We start from the raw sequence: 20,144 nt of genomic DNA on the forward strand, positions 1-20,144 counted from the left end.
ACGCACTATTGCAGCTGGATCACCAGCTTTAATTTTTTTTCTTTATATCCCACATTATGCGGGGTCTAGGTGTGTACCACATTCGGTCTGTAAGCCGTGCTCGCATAGCGACTGCGGGGAGTGGCGTACCGGTGATTTCTTCTAGTATGTCGGATGTTCGCTTTATTATCGGCAGGTGTACGTTTTGGTGGCATTTCTCTTGCATTCGGATGGCCACTTTAGCCATGCTCTGAATTACGAGAAGATCGAACGGGAGTATTCCTGCTTCAGACATAACTGCAGGAGTCGGGCTCGTAACGTATGCTCCAGAAGCAAATCGGACCATTTTGTTGTAGGTGGGCGCAAGGATTTGATTGACCGCTTGGCCTGCTCTACTTACCAAGCCAATACCGTAGAGAAGGCGCGAGGTAACGATTGCCGATCCGATTTGTAGTAGTGATGTGCGAAATCCACGGGGTAGCCTTGCACCGATCATTTTTAAGATTCGTAGTCTGGACTCACAAGATTTTTTCGTTGACTGGCAATGGGGCTTAAAATTGAGAGTACGATCGAGAGTAATGCCGATAATTTTTAGTCGCTTAGTTTTAGGCACTGTTATACCATTGATCGAGATGTCGCTGCTGGGCTCACGACGCGCATTAGGACTACCATAGAAGATACTGGATTTTGCAGCAGAGATTTTAAATCCAACATTAGCTGCCCATTTCTCAACTTTTTTCACAGCTGTTTGAAGTTTACGAAACAGTGAATTGTTTTTATTTTCTTTTGCTACTAGCAGGATGTCATCCGCGTATAGTAGCACTGAAACGTTGTGTGGCACTACCCGGAAGATTGGTTGAATTGCTATAAGAAAAAGGGTTACCGAAAGTACGGATCCTTGAGGGACCCCATTTTCCAGCGGCATTTCCCGTGATAGATGGCCATTCACGTTCACACGAAAGGTTCGTTCTGCAAGAAAGCTATTGATCATGTTGAACAGCCGTCCTTTGATCCGCCATTTCTGTATTGTCTGTAGAATACCGTGTTTCCATGTGGTGTCGTATGCCTTCGAGAGGTCGAGTGATGCGATAAGACAGTGTTCGTCCGTTTTAGCAAGCAATTCGTCAAGTTTCGTAAGGTAGGTGTCAGTACCATGGCCTGCTCTAAAGGCGTGTTGCCGTTTATCCAACCGATTGTTACATTCGAGCTCAGTTATTAATCTGCGGTTCACGATACGTTCAAATACTTTTGCTAAGCAGCTTGTTAGTGTTATTGGTCGAAAGGCAGAGGGACCGGCTTCTTCCGAGTTGGGTTTTGGAATAGGGATTATTATTCCAATTCGCCAACTGGTAGGATAGGTACCGCTATGCCAGATTTTGTTTAGCAACTGTAGTAAAGCGGTTTTTACGGATAGGGGGAGGCGTTGGAGCATCGGGTATCCTATGGAGTCTGGACCTGTAGAAAAGCTGCGTCCCTTATCCAGTGCCCAAAGTAGCTCGTCGATGCTAAGATCAGAGTTATAAACTACGTCAGTATCAGCTAGTTGTTTTATACGACTCCGTTCTGCTTTGGTCTTTAGTTCCTGAAATGATGGAAGGTAACTGGAGGTTGCCGATCTCTCATAGTAGTGTTTTGCCAGTTCTTCCGCTATTTCTTCTTCTTTGTCAGTGTATCCATCGCCTCGTTTGATGACAGCTGTGTTTTGTTGCCGTTTGCCTCTCAGTGTGTTTACTGTCCTCCACATTTCTGATATAGATGTGCTCGGAGAGATTTTCGCAATGAATTCCTCCCATGACCGCTTTTTTGCATTCTGGATGGCCTTTCTAGCTGCAGATCGTGCTTCTTGGAAACGTTTTAAGGCTTCAGGTTTCGTATGATCTTTACGCAGAGTTCTTAGCATTTTTCGTCGGTTTTTGATTGCTGCTTTTACTTCCGGGCACCACCATGGTACCGCTTTTGGCCCAATCTTGCTGGAGGTTCGAGGTATACTGGTCTTTGCTGCTATAACCAAACGGTCAACAAATTCATCTAGTTCGATGTTGTCATTCGGTTTGATGGTCTCCGCGGTTATACGCTCGTACGCGGTCCAATCCGCTTGGTCGTACAGCCATCGTCTTTGCTTTGAAGCTGCTTGTGACCACCCAGTAAGGGTGACAGTAATGGGGAAATGATCACTGTTATAAGTATCTGGTAGCGTTCGCCATATAAACTTAGCTGCTAATACTTCTGAACAAACTGAGAGGTCGATGGCCGAAGTGGACCCCGATGTCGGATCGATCCGCGTTGGTAAGCCATTGTTTAAAATCACGAGTTGCTTTTCTAGCGTTGTTTCAGCGATGAACCGGCCGAACGTATTTGTCGTGCTAGAACCCCATGCGGGGTGATGGGCGTTGAAGTCACTGTTAAATATTGCCACTGAAAATGTCTTAATTCTAAAGCTAAAAATCATCTAATCGATCTATATTGTAAAACCTAATTCTCAGCAAATATTATTTAGTTACCTAAATTACCTAAACTACCTTAAAGCTAAAGCCTTATATACTAGATTAGCAATTTTGTACTTACAACCGAATGAACCTACAACCTAATGAACTTTTGATAACGCGAGAAAATTCACTCTCTTATCTATCCATCTATGACAATAATTAATAATCGATCGTATCTGATCGATACGAATAAAATCAGTTCAAACTAAGCATTCAGTGCGTACGGTCACTCGAGACAGAACCGAAATTCCAAACCAGTCCGGTAACACATTGTGTGTGAGAGTTCTATCGCTTTGTCCTCAACTTTGATCGGAGCAAAGTGGGAAAAGCAGAATTAGATCAGTTCGGTGTTTTAATAGTTCCGCCGCGTTATTTGTGCGTGCTAACAAGTGATCTCGTTCAGTGAAAGATCACTGAAATTGCACTATCCGTACTGATTTCATTAGTGCAAGTGCCATCTGACCGCCACCCGTGTGGCAAAGAAAATCCTTCGGTTTGGAACCGTCAAGCCAGTGTGAGTGGCTTGAACATTTGGTCCTTCGAACCGGATCGAAGGAATCCCCGGACAGAAGGCTAGTGCTTGTGATAAATTCTGGTCGAGTGCGCCGACCACATGCGGCCCGCAGACCTATAGAAAGGCGGCCATTGCGACAGCTATTGTGTTCCCCGAAACAGTGAAATCAATAGGGGACAATAGAACCGACCCTATTGATGATCGGCCATCGCGAATTTAGTGCGTGACTATAGTGCCACATGTGCTTTCCCCACGTTTTCCTGCTCGTGGCTCGGACTAGCTGAAATTGCGTGCCCTGTGTTGTAGCGACTGATAGCTACTGATCATTGATTTGGCACAGTTAGTGAGTTTTGGTGGCTATAAACTTTAAACTAGACAATTAGTGGTGCACCGATTCGGTAATTCGCGACGGCGGGAAGGATTTTCGTCCGCGTCGGGAAGGAGCATACTCGTTACGTCCGCGACGGGAAGGAGTTATTTCGTTGCGTCCGCGTTGGGAAGGAGTTTTTCGTTGCGTCCGCGTCGGGAAGGAGATAATCGTTTTCGTTTCCGCGTTCGTTTCGTGTTAATCGGTGCACAATGCCGCCAGAGAAGAAAATTGAAAAACGCTTAGCTGAAATGGTGGTGAATATAACAGCTCTCAATGCTCAGTGTGACGTAGTCGAAAAATTCATTAAACAATTCGACGAAGATCGCGATCAATGCCAAATTCCCGTTCGGATTGAATCGCTTGACCGAGTGTATAAAGCGTTTTTGACAGTGCAGGAAGAAATCGAGAGACTGGACGATCCAGAGATGCTGGAGACTCACTTGTCTGATAGATCTGAATTCGAGAACAGATATTGTGTAGCAAAGGGCTTTTTATTAGCAAAGCGTAGTGACGATGTGAACCGTACCGTGCTTAATGCTTCCCTACCTGGTAGTGCACCTGTCGTTTCGAACTACCACCTGAGGCTACCCAAGATAGACCTCCCAAAGTTTAGTGGCGAGTTTTCAAAATGGCTGTCTTTTCGTGACACCTACATGTCGATGGTGCATTCAAATGTCGACATACCCACCGTAGCCAAGCTGCAATATCTTCTCCAGTCGCTAGAGGGTGAAGCGCATAAACCGTTTGAAAGCGTAGATGTGGTAGCAGATAACTACGCAGCCGTATGGGACAATTTGCTCAAGCGGTATGATAACAAGAGATTTCTGAAAAAGCAATTGTACCGCGCTCTGCACGATTTACCCGCAATAAGGAAGGAATCCGCCACCGAGCTTCATGAGCTCCTAGATGAATTTCATCGTCACGTTAAGGCACTCGCTAAACTAGGAGAACCAATTGAGCACTGGGATACTCCGCTAATCAATATGCTATCGTACAAGCTCGATCCCGCAACAATTCGAGCATGGGAAGAAAAGGCCAGCCAAGTGGATGACGAAAATGTGAAATTTACCGATCTGATAGACTTTCTATACCAGCGGGTTCGAATATTGAAATCGGTATCTTCTGACATACTCCAACGTGTTCAGCCGGTTCAGTCAAAGGTGGCCGGCAATGCTCACGCTCCGAAGAAGTTTTTCTCATCCAGAATCGCAGCCAACGCCGCTGCGTCCGAGTGTAAATCTAATACTCCATCCTGCCATGCCTGCTCTGACAAACACTATCTGTTCGAATGCCCGACGTTCACAAAGATGTCGGTCCGTTCTCGTCGAGAACTCGTCTCGCAACGTAAGCTCTGCTGGAACTGTTTCCGAACCGGACACTCCGCCAAAAAATGTTATTCCAAATTTACCTGCCGCACCTGTCGAGAGCGGCATCACACGATGCTTCATGATACCCCGCAAGTTGGCAAGAATTCATCCACCACTCCAGTCGTTACCACTCCCCAAGAGGAACCGCAACCCGGTCCATCCAAGTTGTCACGTGTGGACTCACAAGAGGCTCCCACGTCGTCGAAATTCCAAAGGGTTAGCATGGCGGTTCAAGCCTATACAAGCACAGTTCTGCTGGAGACAGTCGCACTGAACGTCGTCGATGATAACGGGAAGGTGTTTCAAGCCCGAGCGCTTCTAGATTCGGCTTCAATGTCGAACTTTATGTCCAAGAAGTTCGCTAAACTTCTCTCCAACCGTCAATCCAAGGTGGATATTACCGTGGCTGGTATCGGCCATTCCGTGCAGAAGATGAAGCGCTCCATCACCACCACCATTAAGTCCAGAGTTGGTTCGTTCGATACCAAACTCAAGTTCCTGCTAATCGACAATCCTAGTGCCGATCTACCTACCGTTCCGGTTCAAATTTCCACTATGGAGATCCCAGACGTTCCGATTGCCGATCCGCAGTATTTTGTTCCCACGCAGTATTATGTTGTTTTGTCGACTTCGCTACGTAGTGATTGGCGGTGAGGCATATTGGGAAGTACATACAGGAAAAGCGCTCCACTTAGGTCCAGGATTACCGCATATGGTTGAAACCTTGTTCGGTTGGACATTCTCCGGTCCGACGTGCATCGATTCTTGCGGTACGACAGCCTGTCTCCTATCGACCAAGGAAGATATTCTTGATGTCACCCTCCGAAAATTTTGGGAGATCGAGACTATCCCAACTCAATCGACACATTCCACTGATGAGCGGACCTGCGAGGAACTGTACGAGAAAACTACCACCCGAAGTAACACTGGGCGATACATAGTTCGCCTACCCAAAACGGATAATCCAGATATCATCTTGGGAGATTCCCGAAGCATCGCTGAACGTCGATTCCTCAGCTTAGAGCGCCGTTTAGAACGAAGCCCGGACGTCAAAACTGCATACCATCAATTTATGGCAGATTATGAGCGTCTAGGGCACATGAAACGTCTTGATGAACCAGTAGACAGCAGTATGCTGCACTGCTTCTTGCCCCATCACCCTGTTTTTAAGTCATCCAGCACCACAACCAAAACAAGAGTAGTGTTTGACGCGTCGTGCATGACAGCGTCGGGTCATTCCCTAAATGACTTACTTCTAGTCGGCCCAGTCGTGCAACAAGATTTGTTGTCACTAATTATGAGATTCCGGTCTCACACCGTCGCTTTGGTTGGCGACATTGAAAAAATCAGAGGGGTTGTGTACAAGACACGACCGCATATATAGGTGACGCAGGACTACGTAAGTCTCTTTGTAGTGATTGTGGCATGTATTCATGCTTGTAATCATTCGATTCTTAATGTATACATGCTACATGCGTTGTACGTAACATTTATCAAAGTAGTAACATTGCATACGTTCAATTCTCAAAAGATTGTGCATTTGAAAACAATTTAACAAAATCAAGAACACAAATTATTGCTTTCCTGCTACCTTACTGAAATTAAAGATTGTTTTTATTATCCATGGTTTCCCACGTTGAAGGGATTTTACCAATTCAATCCTATTTTATCAACAGCACATCTTTTCACTACACTTCTAATGAAACAGCAAGCATGCGTATTCATACAGAGTCGTATTATAACCGAACACTACAGCTGTAGCACATTTTTCCAACACAGATATCAAATTCGCCTAGGTTTAATCGTCTCGCAGTAAAGAATTTGCGATCTGTTGGGACAACGAACTTGTGTCATTTTTTCTGGCACACTTCCCTAACACAGACATCAAATTGGACTAGGTTTAATCGCGTTCGTAAGAAATCTGTTGGCACGAGGGGGCTTTGTTACTCTCTCTGGCGTACTTCCCAAGCAAGGACATCAAAATGGTCTAGGTTGAACCGCGGTGTTAAGAAATCTTGTTGAAATGAGGAATCTGTCACTTGTTTGGGCTTACTTCCCAAGCACAGATATCAAATTGGTATAGGTTTAGATAATCATAAAGAATCTTCCAACCAATCACGAAGCGAGAATTCTGGTAAAACATAGGTTCATTATTTTCAATTTTTCAATAGTTCAACATCAAGAATCCATACTTTTCTTTATTTGGGTCAATTCTTAGAAGATTTTCCGATCGATTGGTGTAAGAATATTGAAAATCGATCGGAAAACCGCTGAGCTAATAGCGCTCAAAACCTTTCATTTTTCGTGACGCTCGCATTTTTCGATTTTTTGGAATGACACCCTATCTCAGAACTTGCCGTAAGACGTAGTCCTACGTCAAAATGTATCGTCAAATACAACTCCATGAGGACGATCAGCCACTCCAACGGATTCTTTGGAGGACAGGTCCGGAAGATCCCATTGCATCGTATCAACTCCAAACGGTAACCTATGGCACCGCGTCTGCCCCATACCTTGCCACCAAAACGCTACAAAGACTTGCTAAAGATGCAGCTGAACGTTTCCCCGCTGCCGCCGGGCCCGTTACTGATGACTTCTATGTCGACGATTTTTTGTCTGGAGCCGTCAAGACAGCACTCCTACTTCGCCGCGAAGTCTCCGCAATGCTCGAGTCAGCAGGACTCCCAATCAAGAAGTGGGCATCCAATTCACTCGAGGTTCTCGAAGACATTCCACGAGAAGACCAAGCAATCCAGCCTTGGTACGATCTCCAAGATGAGCAGTCCGTCAGCACTCTCGGCTTAGTGTGGGAGCCCCGCTCCGATTCTCTCGGTTTTAAAGTACAACTTCCCCTGCCTGCGGCCACTCTAACGAAGCGTACGATCATGTCGTACATAGCACGAATTTTCGACCCCTTAGGACTAGTGGGTCCGGCTGTTACCAAAGCAAAAATCTTCATGCAGCGCATGTGGGCGCTGAAAACCTCCGATGGCAAACGTTTTGATTGGGACCAGCCTTTACCGCAAACCCTGCAGCTTGAGTGGAAAGAGTTCCACAATACCATCGACCTACTACGCCAAGTACGAGTTCCACGTTTTGTTGCAATTCCGGACGCAATCAGTTTTGAACTGCATTTTTTCGCCGATGCGTCAGAGAAGGCGTACGGCACCTGCTGTTTCGTTCGTGCTCAATCATCCCAACAAGTAACTGTTCAGCTCCTAACCTCCAAAGTTCAAAGGTCGGCACCGCTCGCCGCACGTCATACCATCGCCCGGTTGGAGCTCTGTGCAGCTCATCTATCAACGCAGCTCTACAAGAAGGTGGCAGCTGCTCTCAAATTTCCCTATATAGCATATTTTTGGTCCGACTCCACAACAACCCTTCAGTGGATTCGTTCGTGCCCCGGACGTTGGAAGACCTTCGTGGCGAATCGAGTCACACACATCCAGCTTTCAAGTCCAATTGACAACTGGAAGCATGTAGCAGGTATTGATAACCCGGCCGACGATATATCCAGAGGTTTGAGCCCCGCCGAAATCCTAAACAAAACACGTTGGTGGAATGGACCACCATGGCTTGCTCTACCTCCGGAATCCTGGCCTGCTGGTGCACTTTCCAATGTAGAACCACCCGAATTATCCCAAGAAAGCAGAAAGACTCCGATTGTCGTCATGACCGCAACTCAAATCAACTTTAACGAAAGACTGTTTTCCCGTTTCTCATCATATTCCAAGCTTCGTAGGACTGTTGCTTACTGCCTGCGGTATTGTCAGCTGCTGCGTGACCGGGCGATCTTTCACCGTAGCAGCCCAGCAACACATACACAGCTCATCGTAAAGGGGACTACAAATGCACCCTTTCAAGCACTGACTACAGATGAACTTCACTCAGCCGAAAGAATCCTCTGTCGTCTGGCCCAGCACGATTCGTTTCCCGAAGAGCACAGTGATCTCGCTGCTGGTGATTTCGTTTCCAAAACCAGTCCTCTTAAGTGGTTGAGTCCCCAATATGACCAGTTCGGAATCATCCGCGTTGGCGGACGATTGAGCAATGCTGAACTACCGGAATATGTTAAACATCCCATTGTACTGAGCGCCAAACATCCATTGGCCAATTTATTGGCAGCACACTACCATAAAAGATTGCTGCACGCTGGACCTCTGCTGATGCTTTCCAGCCTTCGACAGAAATTCTGGATTTTAGGTGGGAGAAATCTAGTTCGACGAATTTTTCATCAATGCCATGTGTGCTTCCGAAAGAAGCCCCAGTTAATTCAACAAAGTGTAGCTGACCTTCCATCATCCCGAGTAACTCCTGCTCGCCCATTCACCATCTGTGGAGTAGATTATTGCGGCCCATTTTACGTGAAATCTGAAATACGGAAAAGAGGGCCAACGAAGGTTTATGTAGCAATATTCGTTTGCTTCTCGACACGAGCCGTCCATATAGAGCTCGTGAGCGATCTCACCACAGCTGCATTTCTAGCTGCACTTCGTCGAATGATCTCCGATAGAGGGTGGCCTACGGAAATTCATTCGGACAATGCTACCACCTTTAAAGGTGCTTCCAACGAACTTCGCCGCTTGTACGAAATATTTAAGAACGACCAAGCGGCACGAACTGAGATTTTCACATGGTGTGCGAATAATGAAATTCGAGGGAAATTCATTCCACCCCGCGCCCCTCACTTCGGAGGATTGTGGGAGGCTGCCGTAAAGTCGGCTAAGTTCCACCTCCTCAAGGAAATAGGCAACCACTCCATCACCCGCGAAGACCTGGTAACTCTGCTGGCCCAGGTTCAGATGATGCTGAATTCCCGCCCACTGACACATATACCATCGCAACCACAAGACTTGGAGGTCCTTACGCCGGGCCATTTTCTAGTTGGTACCAATCTGCAAGCCGTCGTCGAAACAGACCTCAAAAATGTTCCTGATAATAAGCTTACGCACTGGGATTTGACACAAAAACGGTTCCAGAATATTTGGGCACGCTGGTACCCGGAGTATTTACAGCAATTACACACCCGGGCTACCAAAACATGCCAAACACCAACAGATATCCAAATAGGACGAGTTGTCATCATTAAAGAGGACGACGTGCCACCTGTTCAGTGGCCACGTGGGAGAATCATTAAGACTCATCCAGGAAAGGACGGGATCATCCGGGTCGTCACGTTGAAGACTGCGAGCTCGGACAACGTTGTTCGACCTGTCGCAAAACTTGCCTTCCTGCCTATGCCAGATAGCCGCCAGTTAGCAGAATCAGCCGTCAAAGACCAGTAGAGCAGTAGAATACTAGCTCGAGGCGCATTTCGCCTGTTATCAGACGTCTGTGCATTCAAAACACTCCTACAACATGCACACGCATCGAGTTCATTGACCGCTATCTACAAGCTGCACCCAAAGGCTAAGCAAGGTGCATGATCAACTGGTCATCTACAGTTGCTACGACTGAGTACGTGGTCACGAGAAATTGAATTTCCAACTAAATTTGTATAGTTAAACCGTAGGAAAGAAACAAAGAAACTTGAAAGGCGATAGATAGTATAATTAGTAGAGTAAGAGAGGAAGAGGAATTATTGAATATTATGAATATCTCAAAGGTGGCCGGAATGTTAAATATTGCCACTGAAAATGTCTTAATTCTAAAGCTAAAAATCATCTAATCGATCTATATTGTAAAACCTAATTCTCAGCAAATATTATTTAGTTAACTAAATTACCTAAACTACCTTAAAGCTAAAGCCTTATATACTAGATTAGCAATTTTGTACTTACAACCGAATGAACCTACAACCTAATGAACTTTTGATAACGCGAGAAAATTCACTCTTTTATCTATCCATCTATGACAATAATTAATGATCGATCGTATCTGATCGATACGAATAAAATCAGTTCAAACTAAGCATTCAGTGCGTACGGTCACTCGAGACAGAACCGAAATTCCAAACCAGTCCGGTAACACATTGTGTGTGAGAGTTCTATCGCTTTGTCCTCAACTTTGATCGGAGCAAAGTGGGAAAAGCAGAATTAGATCAGTTCGGTGTTTTAATAGTTCCGCCGCGTTATTTGTGCGTGCTAACAAGTGATCTCGTTCAGTGAAAGATCACTGAAATTGCACTATCCGTACTGATTTCATTAGTGCAAGTGCCATCTGACCGCCACCCGTGTGGCAAAGAAAATCCTTCGGTTTGGAACCGTCAAGCCAGTGCGAGTGGCTTGAACAGTCACCAAGTATCAACACTGGTTTTGGGAGTTGTTCCAATAGTTCATTCATATCGTCTTCGGCGTCTTGTCTATCTTGTGTATTGGGCGGAACGTAGACAGATACCACGGTTATTGGTGTCGGAAATTGCATTCTTATGGCAACAGCTTGGACTCTGCTGTCTATTTCAATGTTTTCGTATGGTATTCCTATTATGGTATTGCTAAACCCACACCATGCTGCCAAAACCGACGATTGCCGGTTTCCAGATGTAAAGTATAATTTCTGCCGATAAAGTTTTCTGGAATCACTTGGTTATTCGCCTTGGTTTCCTGTAGCGCTATCACGCTTGGTTCGTATTGAGCGATAAGATTTTTAAGCTCGCAGACGTTGGCTCTTAGCCCGCGAATATTCCATTGTAGAGCAAAGCATTTCGTTGGGTGGTTGTTGAGTTCTGAAGATAACGATGTTGATGACGAGCAGATCGATGGCGGTGATTGATTGAGGCAATTCGTTACATTTCCAGCCGAGGAACAGGTGTTGCCACCCTTGTGCGTCTCGGGTTCTTCAGTTTGGTCTTCTACCATAGCCGCACTGGACCCGCAAAGAAAGTCTTTGCGGGCGGAGCCCCCTGGGTCTCCTGGATTTGTATACGGAGCGAGGTTAAGACAGCTTGCTTCATTTCCAACCGAGGGACACATGTTACCATGCTTGTGCGTCTCGGCATTCCTTCCGAGGGGCTGCAGGTTGTCCGCCAGTACCGGTTGGGGTGTAACGTCCGCACTGGCGGGGCTGCAACTCCCCCGGTCATTGAGTGCTATTGTTCGGTCATGTGACAGTGATATTCGCCGCACATTGCTTGGTGACAGATCGAGCGTGTACGGTACGTTTGTTCTATCGATCGCAGAGCAGAATACTTCTTCAACAGGTAGGAGTATGGCGTCCTGGACGGATGTTCCTGTCTGCTGTGCTCCCACCGGTGAGGGTGAAAGGGGTTTTACACTTTCCCCACCTTCAAGCCGATGGTCATTGCTTTTGTTCGTGTCATTGACAAAGAGATTGCCGTACGGGTTGAAGGAGGGTCTTGATGTCGATGGGGTCGGTTGGTTGCGGTGAGTGTTGTAATCGTTGGCGATTGGCCGAGAGTATGTAATTGCATCGTGATTGTTGCTTATTGGAAGTGTGTTGCGAAAATTAACTGTGGTATGCGGAAGGATGGTAATAAAGTTATCGGTATTAAGATCGACCGCAACAGGGGATTCACCATCAACGGGTTGGGGTATGACGTCCCGGACGGATTCTCTTGCCTGCTGCGCTCTCGTGGGTGAGAGTGGAAGGGGTACTACACTTTCCCTCCTTCCAAATCGATTGTTATCGTTGTCCGTTTCGTTATCCAGGTTTGTATTTGCGATCGTTGAGCGTATAGGATAGTTAATGTCTGCGAAGGGATTGACTGGTAAAGGATTCTGCGGAATCGGTGTCTTCATCAATGTCTATCGGTTCCTGGTTTGTGTGCGTCATTTTATCGCTTTCCGTAGGCTTTTTCAGGGGTGGGCTCAGTCTACCGGGTGAGTTGTTGCTTTGTTTTTCTTTTCGTTTGTTTTTCTTTGCTAGCCAGTTGCTAGCGATTTGTCGTGCGATTTTACTAATTGGTGTTCCGATGATTGTATGTGCTTTATGTGTGATACCAGTTTTTCGATGTGTGCCTCTTTATTCTTTAGTATTTCCATGATTTGTGCAATTTGTGCATCTTTTTCCTTAATGTTTTTCTCGAGTTCACCAAGTTTTTGTTCTTCTGTGTGTGGCTTCGCTACAGCTGCTGCGTAACTTTCTAGTGTTTCTTCTACTCGATTGCGTGCTTCTGGGTAAGAAAGATTGTGGTCGATTTTGACACGGATCACCTTCATTTCTTTCTGGTAAATGGGACATTGACGGTTATTTGGTCGATGACTTTGCTTGCAGTTAGCACAGTATGCAGGTTTTGTGCATTCCGTACCTTCAAGAATTTGGTGTGTTTCGGAACAGTTCAAACAGCGTTGGGGACCGGGGCAGCGTACACGTGGATGACCATAGCAGAGACAGTTATAACAAAGCAATGGGTTCGGATAGTACGGACGAGTGGCAATTCTTAGGAGGCCTATTTTAACATGCGATGGATACGTGGATTGCGCGAATGTCAGAATGACAGCGGGAGTATTTACACGCTTGTTATTAGTGTTACGGGTAATTCGTTGGACTCGGGTTACTTTCTGGCTGCTTAGACCACGAATAATATCCTCTTCTTCCATATCAATCATCTCAAAGCAAGAAATCACGCAGCGACTAACATTCAGAGTGGGGTGTGGTTTAACCACTACTTCTGTTCCATCAATTAGAGCGGTCATATTCAAGAGCTTACTAATTTGAGTCGGGTTTCTAATTTTTAGTGTATACCGGGTACATTGGGCTTCTGTTGTCGCTCCTTCGATTGGTCCTCCAGCAACTTTTTCTACTGATGCTCCGATCAGAAACGGATTTTTAGGCAATGGTTTACCGTCAACTCCAGTCATAGATAGAAACGTCAGCTCTCCGAATTGGTTTGTTGGATCCATGAAGTGTGGCAGACGCCTTCCAGACCCGCCAGGGTCGCCGCTGTGCGCGGCCTGCATGATTACCTTACCCTATCCAACCACTTTTTCGCTTTAATACACACGTTGAGTATTCGATACAATTTTGACAACGGTCACCCGTTGTTTACCCCAAGTACGATAAGGTTAATAAAAGCGGGTTTTCCCAACCTTACGTTTCTTCAACAACGTAACTGCAATTTCAAAATCCAAAAATATTCTCTCCGGATTTGAAAATAAAATTCACTACAATGTAGGTCTTCCTTATTTCCGAAAAAACTCGCAACTTGAACACCGCACTGTCGAGATAGAATGATCCGTACGACACCGTTGCTAAACAATAGCCAGTGAGGTACACTGCAAGCTGCAACACCACAGCAGAATCACTGCGAAACACTGCAAGCTGCAACACCACAGCAGAATCACTGCGAAGCACAACACATACAATACAATGGCGTTGGCTTCTGATATCACAACGATGTTATTGAAATACTTTTCCACTATAAAATCGTTGGATCTGCACTGCTTTCAATTGAAATTTGATGTTTGTCACTGGAATGCACTTGCCACTGATCGGCAGATTGTTTTATTTAGCGATTCACTCGCGAAATCCACCAATATACTTTATTATACGGAGCGCGTAAAATAGATGCTACAACGGGTAACGGCGTTCCGAACTCGAATGAATAATAATAATAATAATAATAATAATAATAATAATAATAATAATAATAATAATAATAATAATAATAATAATAATAATAATAATAATAATAATAATAATAATAATAATAATAATAATAATAATAATAATAATAATAATAATAATAATAATAATAATAATAATAATAATAATAATAATAATAATAATAATAATAATAATAATAATAATAATAATAATAATAATAATAATAATAATAATAATAATAATAATAATAATAATAATAATAATAATAATAATAATAATAATAATAATAATAATAATAATAATAATAATAATAATAATAATAATAATAATAATAATAATAATAATAATAATAATAATAATAATAATAATAATAATAATAATAATAATAATAATAATAATAATAATAATAATAATAATAATAATAATAATAATAATAATAATAATAATAATAATAATAATAATAATAATAATAATAATAATAATAATAATAATAATAATAATAATAATAATAATAATAATAATAATAATAATAATAATAATAATAATAATAATAATAATAATAATAATAATAATAATAATAATAATAATAATAATAATAATAATAATAATAATAATAATAATAATAATAATAATAATAATAATAATAATAATAATAATAATAATAATAATAATAATAATAATAATAATAATAATAATAATAATAATAATAATAATAATAATAATAATAATAATAATAATAATAATAATAATAATAATAATAATAATAATAATAATAATAATAATAATAATAATAATAATAATAATAATAATAATAATAATAATAATAATAATAATAATAATAATAATAATAATAATAATAATAATAATAATAATAATAATAATAATAATAATAATAATAATAATAATAATAATAATAATAATAATAATAATAATAATAATAATAATAATAATAATAATAATAATAATAATAATAATAATAATAATAATAATAATAATAATAATAATAATAATAATAATAATAATAATAATAATAATAATAATAATAATAATAATAATAATAATAATAATAATAATAATAATAATAATAATAATAATAATAATAATAATAATAATAATAATAATAATAATAATAATAATAATAATAATAATAATAATAATAATAATAATAATAATAATAATAATAATAATAATAATAATAATAATAATAATAATAATAATAATAATAATAATAATAATAATAATAATAATAATAATAATAATAATAATAATAATAATAATAATAATAATAATAATAATAATAATAATAATAATAATAATAATAATAATAATAATAATAATAATAATAATAATAATAATAATAATAATAATAATAATAATAATAATAATAATAATAATAATAATAATAATAATAATAATAATAATAATAATAATAATAATAATAATAATAATAATAATAATAATAATAATAATAATAATAATAATAATAATAATAATAATAATAATAATAATAATAATAATAATAATAATAATAATAATAATAATAATAATAATAATAATAATAATAATAATAATAATAATAATAATAATAATAATAATAATAATAATAATAATAATAATAATAATAATAATAATAATAATAATAATAATAATAATAATAATAATAATAATAATAATAATAATAATAATAATAATAATAATAATAATAATAATAATAATAATAATAATAATAATAATAATAATAATAATAATAATAATAATAATAATAATAATAATAATAATAATAATAATAATAATAATAATAATAATAATAATAATAATAATAATAATAATAATAATAATAATAATAATAATAATAATAATAATAATAATAATAATAATAATAATAATAATAATAATAATAATAATAATAATAATAATAATAATAATAATAATAATAATAATAATAATAATAATAATAATAATAATAATAATAATAATAATAATAATAATAATAATAATAATAATAATAATAATAATAATAATAATAATAATAATAATAATAATAATAATAATAATAATAATAATAATAATAATAATAATAATAATAATAATAATAATAATAATAATAATAATAATAATAATAATTCAACGGCGCTTAGCTGCAAGCGGCCGAGCGGGTTGTAGGTTGCGGATAACTAACGGCCATTAGATATAATGGTTAGTTGCGAATTAAATAAGCAATCCCGGACAAGCAGCGGGGATGGTCTATGGGTGTGGTGGGGCTCAACAGTGGGCTCTGTTTAGTTCCCATGAAAAACCACAATACCTGAACGCCAGTCCTGACAAAGCGAGTAGGTACCGCTATAAGTGCCTTAGCCCATGACCTCACTAGCCGGTTAGACTTCCGGAAAGAAAAGTCAACCCAATATGGAGTACAATTTACGGAATAGAATAATAATGCGATCGCCCGAGGAGGGAGCCCCTACTGGAGCTGGTCCTGGAACGGGGGACAGAGCGAGCGGCCAGCGGCTGGAGGAAGACCTGGTGCAAGAGCGACCTTCCAGTCAACGGGCTCAGCCCGTACACCGAACGCGAAACCGAAGAAGCAGCAACAGACACCACCAAGGCAATGCTGCACCTGCTAATGTTGCTACGGTGACCGACGTCAGTCGCTCACCTTGGCAGGCCGCCAACGGCAGCGGATCATGTGGACGAGGGAGATGAACATGTATGTGATCCGCTGCTACTACGTTTGCACGAGGTTGGAGACGGATATGTCCGGCAGGACTAGAATGCTGGACATGTTCAATGAGCGGTTCCCTCGATTTGCCAACCAGCTTGACCGGAATAAGCTGTACACCCGACGACGAACAATATTGACAAACAACATGCTCACTACCGCCGAGTTAGACAGCATCAAGCTGGAAGTGCAAAGGGAACTAGGGAGTACAGGGAACAGATCGAGCGATGTGTCGAGTAGGAGTTCTGTTGGGCACGATGCAGCACGGCGGGAATCGACTGCATCCATAAACATGTCAGTGGAGGAGCCATCATTGCATGCTCCAGAACTAACAATGGACCAACAACGACAACAATTACTTGACGAATTACTGCGGTTACACAATTTCGGGGAACAGACCCCTTATCCCGACACCGGATACCAAAGCTGCAATATTCCTTCCGGCTAACGAATGCAGTAAGAATCCTTAACGAGGATGTTTTGCCACTGTATACTGAAACCGCTGAGAACCTTGAGGAACTGCAATGTATAGTGTATTCCGCAGCTGTAGCCGTTGTGAGAACTATGGGAGTACGGACCTTCCCCCCAGGTAATGGTGAGGCCCATGTACGCCCCCAAACACGAAAACCCGCATGGATGCTACGACTAGAATCTAGGATAGCATCGTTGAGGGTGAAGATAGGTCGGTTAACACAATACAAGAGGGGAAACCGATCAGGAAGGCTGGTTCGTCAGGTGAAAGAAATCGTCAAGCCCGTAGAGCTCCTAAATCTCAGTGAACTCAACATCACTGAGATCCTCGACACCCATGTACAAAGGTTAAGTGCTCTTGCTAAACGGATGCGACGTTATGTTGAATGTTCAAAGCGGAAACAACAAAACCGGATGTTCAACACTAACGAAAGGGAGTTCTATAACCACATCAGAAAAGAGAAACCCAACTACAGCGAAGGACTTCCGGAGATTGGCCAAGTTAACCTTGGTATGGCGTACATCGACTATAAAAAAGCATACGACTCCGTACCACACACGTATCTCATTAAGGTACTGGAATTGTATAAAATAGACGATGGCGTCATCAGGCTAATGAAGCACGCAATGAGAATGTGGAACACATCACTGCACATTACGGACGGAGCAACAGTGTTACGGTCCAGAACTCTTAGCATAAGAAGGGGGATCTTCCAAGGTGACACCTTTAGTACTCTATGGTTCTGCCTTGCGATGAACCCCCTTAGCAGAACACTTAACCGAACCAGTTATGGCTACAAGTTGAAGAGCGGGACAACGAGAACAAAAATTACCCACACCTTCTATATGGACGATTTGAAACTGTTTGCGGAAACGAAGGATCAACTGCATCAATTGTTGCAAGTGGTTTCGACGTTCAGCAACGATATCCGAATGGAGTTGGGCATCGACAAATGTCGACTCGTCAATATTCACCGGAGTAAAGTTATGGACGCCAAAAGTTTCCGCGTCAATCCTAGAGAAGAGATTCGGAGTATGGTTGAAGGTGAATCGTACAAATACCTGGGATTCCTGCAACTAAAAGGTATTCACCACACGATGATCAAGAAAGAACTGCAGGAAAATTTCTTGCATCGTATCAACCGTATAATGAAGACTTTTCTCTCGGCCGGCAACAAGATCAACGCCATAAACACGTTTGCCGTGCCGCTGTTGACATACAGCTTCGGGGTGGTCAAATGGACCAAAACGGATTTGGAAGCGATCGAACGAGCATTAATAGTATCGCTGACAAAACACCGTTCGCACCACCCAAAATCGGCCACCGAAAGAATCACCTTACCACGTAGTAAAAGAGGAATAGGTGTGATTGATATCCAGGCACTTTGTGCCTCACAGATCCAACAGTTGCGGAGATATTTCGTAGAAAGCCAGAGCCGTCATGAAATCTACCGCACTGTTTGCGAGGCAGACCATGGGTTCAGCGCTATGCACCTGGCGCAGCATGATTATCAGCTGAACTGCGTTCTTAAAACCGACGAGGAAAAGATCGCAACGTGGAAGCAAAAAGAGCTGCATGGGACGCACCCCCATCAGTTAGAACAACCACACATAGACAAAGCAGCATCAAATACGTGGTTGGTGCGAGGTGATCTCTTTTCAGAGACAGAAGGATTCAGGGTAGCCATCCAGGACCGGGTTATTGCAACGAAGAACTACCGCAGGTACATATTGCACGAAAACATAGAGGACCGTTGCCGTAAGTGCAATGTAGTAGGGGTATCGATTGAGCATGTTATTGCAGGCTGCCAAGCGTTAGCAGAAACGGCCTACCTCAATCGCCACAATACGGTTGCCAAGATTGTGCACCAACAACTTGCTTTGAAGCACAACTTGGTAAACTGCTACGTACCCTACTACAAATACCTGCCCCACCCAGTCCTAGAAAATGACTGTGTAAAGCTGTACTGGGATCGCGCGATCATAACGGATGTCCTCATACGTGCCAATCGCCCTGACATTGTGGTCTACAACAAAAGGATGAAGCGGGTCACCCTCATCGATATTGCTGTACCGCAAGACCAGAATGTGCTATCAACTTTCTCGACCAAAATCACGAAATACCATGATTTGGCCGAGGAGTTACGGCAAATGTGGCACCTGGAGGAAGTACGAATAGTTCCAGTAGTAATCTCTGCTACTGGACTAGTTCCCTGTACTCTACTGCGCTCCTTAGAAGAGTTGGAGCTGCGCACCGAACTACAAGTAATCCAGAAAGCGGTGGTTCTGGGTACCTGCAACATTGTACGGAGGTTCCTGAACCACCATAACTGATCCAACCGAAGCAAACATTCAAACACCAAAAAAATTAATAACTGATGAATGAGACCTCAGAGCCTAACCCCTTTGGCAAAACGAATAGCCCGGGGTAGGTGAAAGTTTCCAGCGTTACTGCTGAGAAGTGAAAAATTCTGATAATAATAATAATAATAATAATAATAATAATAATAATAATAATAATTATTATTATTATTATAATAATAATAATAATACTCGAAGTAGCACTAGAGCGCTGCGGTGCAGCCATGTCTTTTGGAGGAATGAGTGGATTTTGTATAATTGATGGAGTTAAATGTCTCGTTTGTTTGTCTGAGGTTTCCACTTATGTGAGAAGATAATAGTCTTCATGTGTCAAATCATTCGATCGAATATATGAAGTTACCAATTTTTAAAA

At 41.2% G+C, this 20,144-nt stretch overlaps 4 protein-coding genes across 4 annotated transcripts; all 4 read left to right on the top strand.

Moving 5' to 3' along the window:
• Window positions 1-3,558: 3,558 nt before the first annotated feature.
• LOC128740012 (uncharacterized) lies at window positions 3,559-5,370 on the top strand. Its single transcript, XM_053835522.1, has one exon. The coding sequence runs from the start codon at window positions 3,559-3,561 to the stop codon at window positions 5,368-5,370; it is 1,812 nt and encodes a 603-aa protein (XP_053691497.1).
• Window positions 5,371-5,428: 58 nt separating this feature from the next.
• On the top strand, window positions 5,429-10,001 carry LOC128740013 (uncharacterized). Its single transcript, XM_053835523.1, has 2 exons — window positions 5,429-5,846; window positions 7,162-10,001. Exons 1-2 carry the CDS (start codon window positions 5,429-5,431, stop codon window positions 9,999-10,001), a joined length of 3,258 nt encoding a protein of 1,085 aa, XP_053691498.1.
• Window positions 10,002-15,750: 5,749 nt separating this feature from the next.
• On the top strand, window positions 15,751-16,383 carry LOC128740014 (putative uncharacterized protein DDB_G0286901; the record flags this gene model as incomplete). Its single annotated transcript, XM_053835525.1, has 1 exon — window positions 15,751-16,383. A coding segment is annotated over one exon (633 nt), but the record flags the coding sequence as incomplete, so codon positions are not given.
• Window positions 16,384-17,503: 1,120 nt separating this feature from the next.
• Window positions 17,504-19,744, top strand: LOC128740015 (uncharacterized). Its single transcript, XM_053835526.1, has one exon. The coding sequence runs from the start codon at window positions 17,504-17,506 to the stop codon at window positions 19,742-19,744; it is 2,241 nt and encodes a 746-aa protein (XP_053691501.1).
• Window positions 19,745-20,144: the final 400 nt, after the last annotated feature.

This window comes from Sabethes cyaneus, chromosome 3 (genome assembly GCF_943734655.1).
Source record: "Sabethes cyaneus chromosome 3, idSabCyanKW18_F2, whole genome shotgun sequence".
Taxonomy (NCBI): domain Eukaryota; kingdom Metazoa; phylum Arthropoda; class Insecta; order Diptera; family Culicidae; genus Sabethes; species Sabethes cyaneus.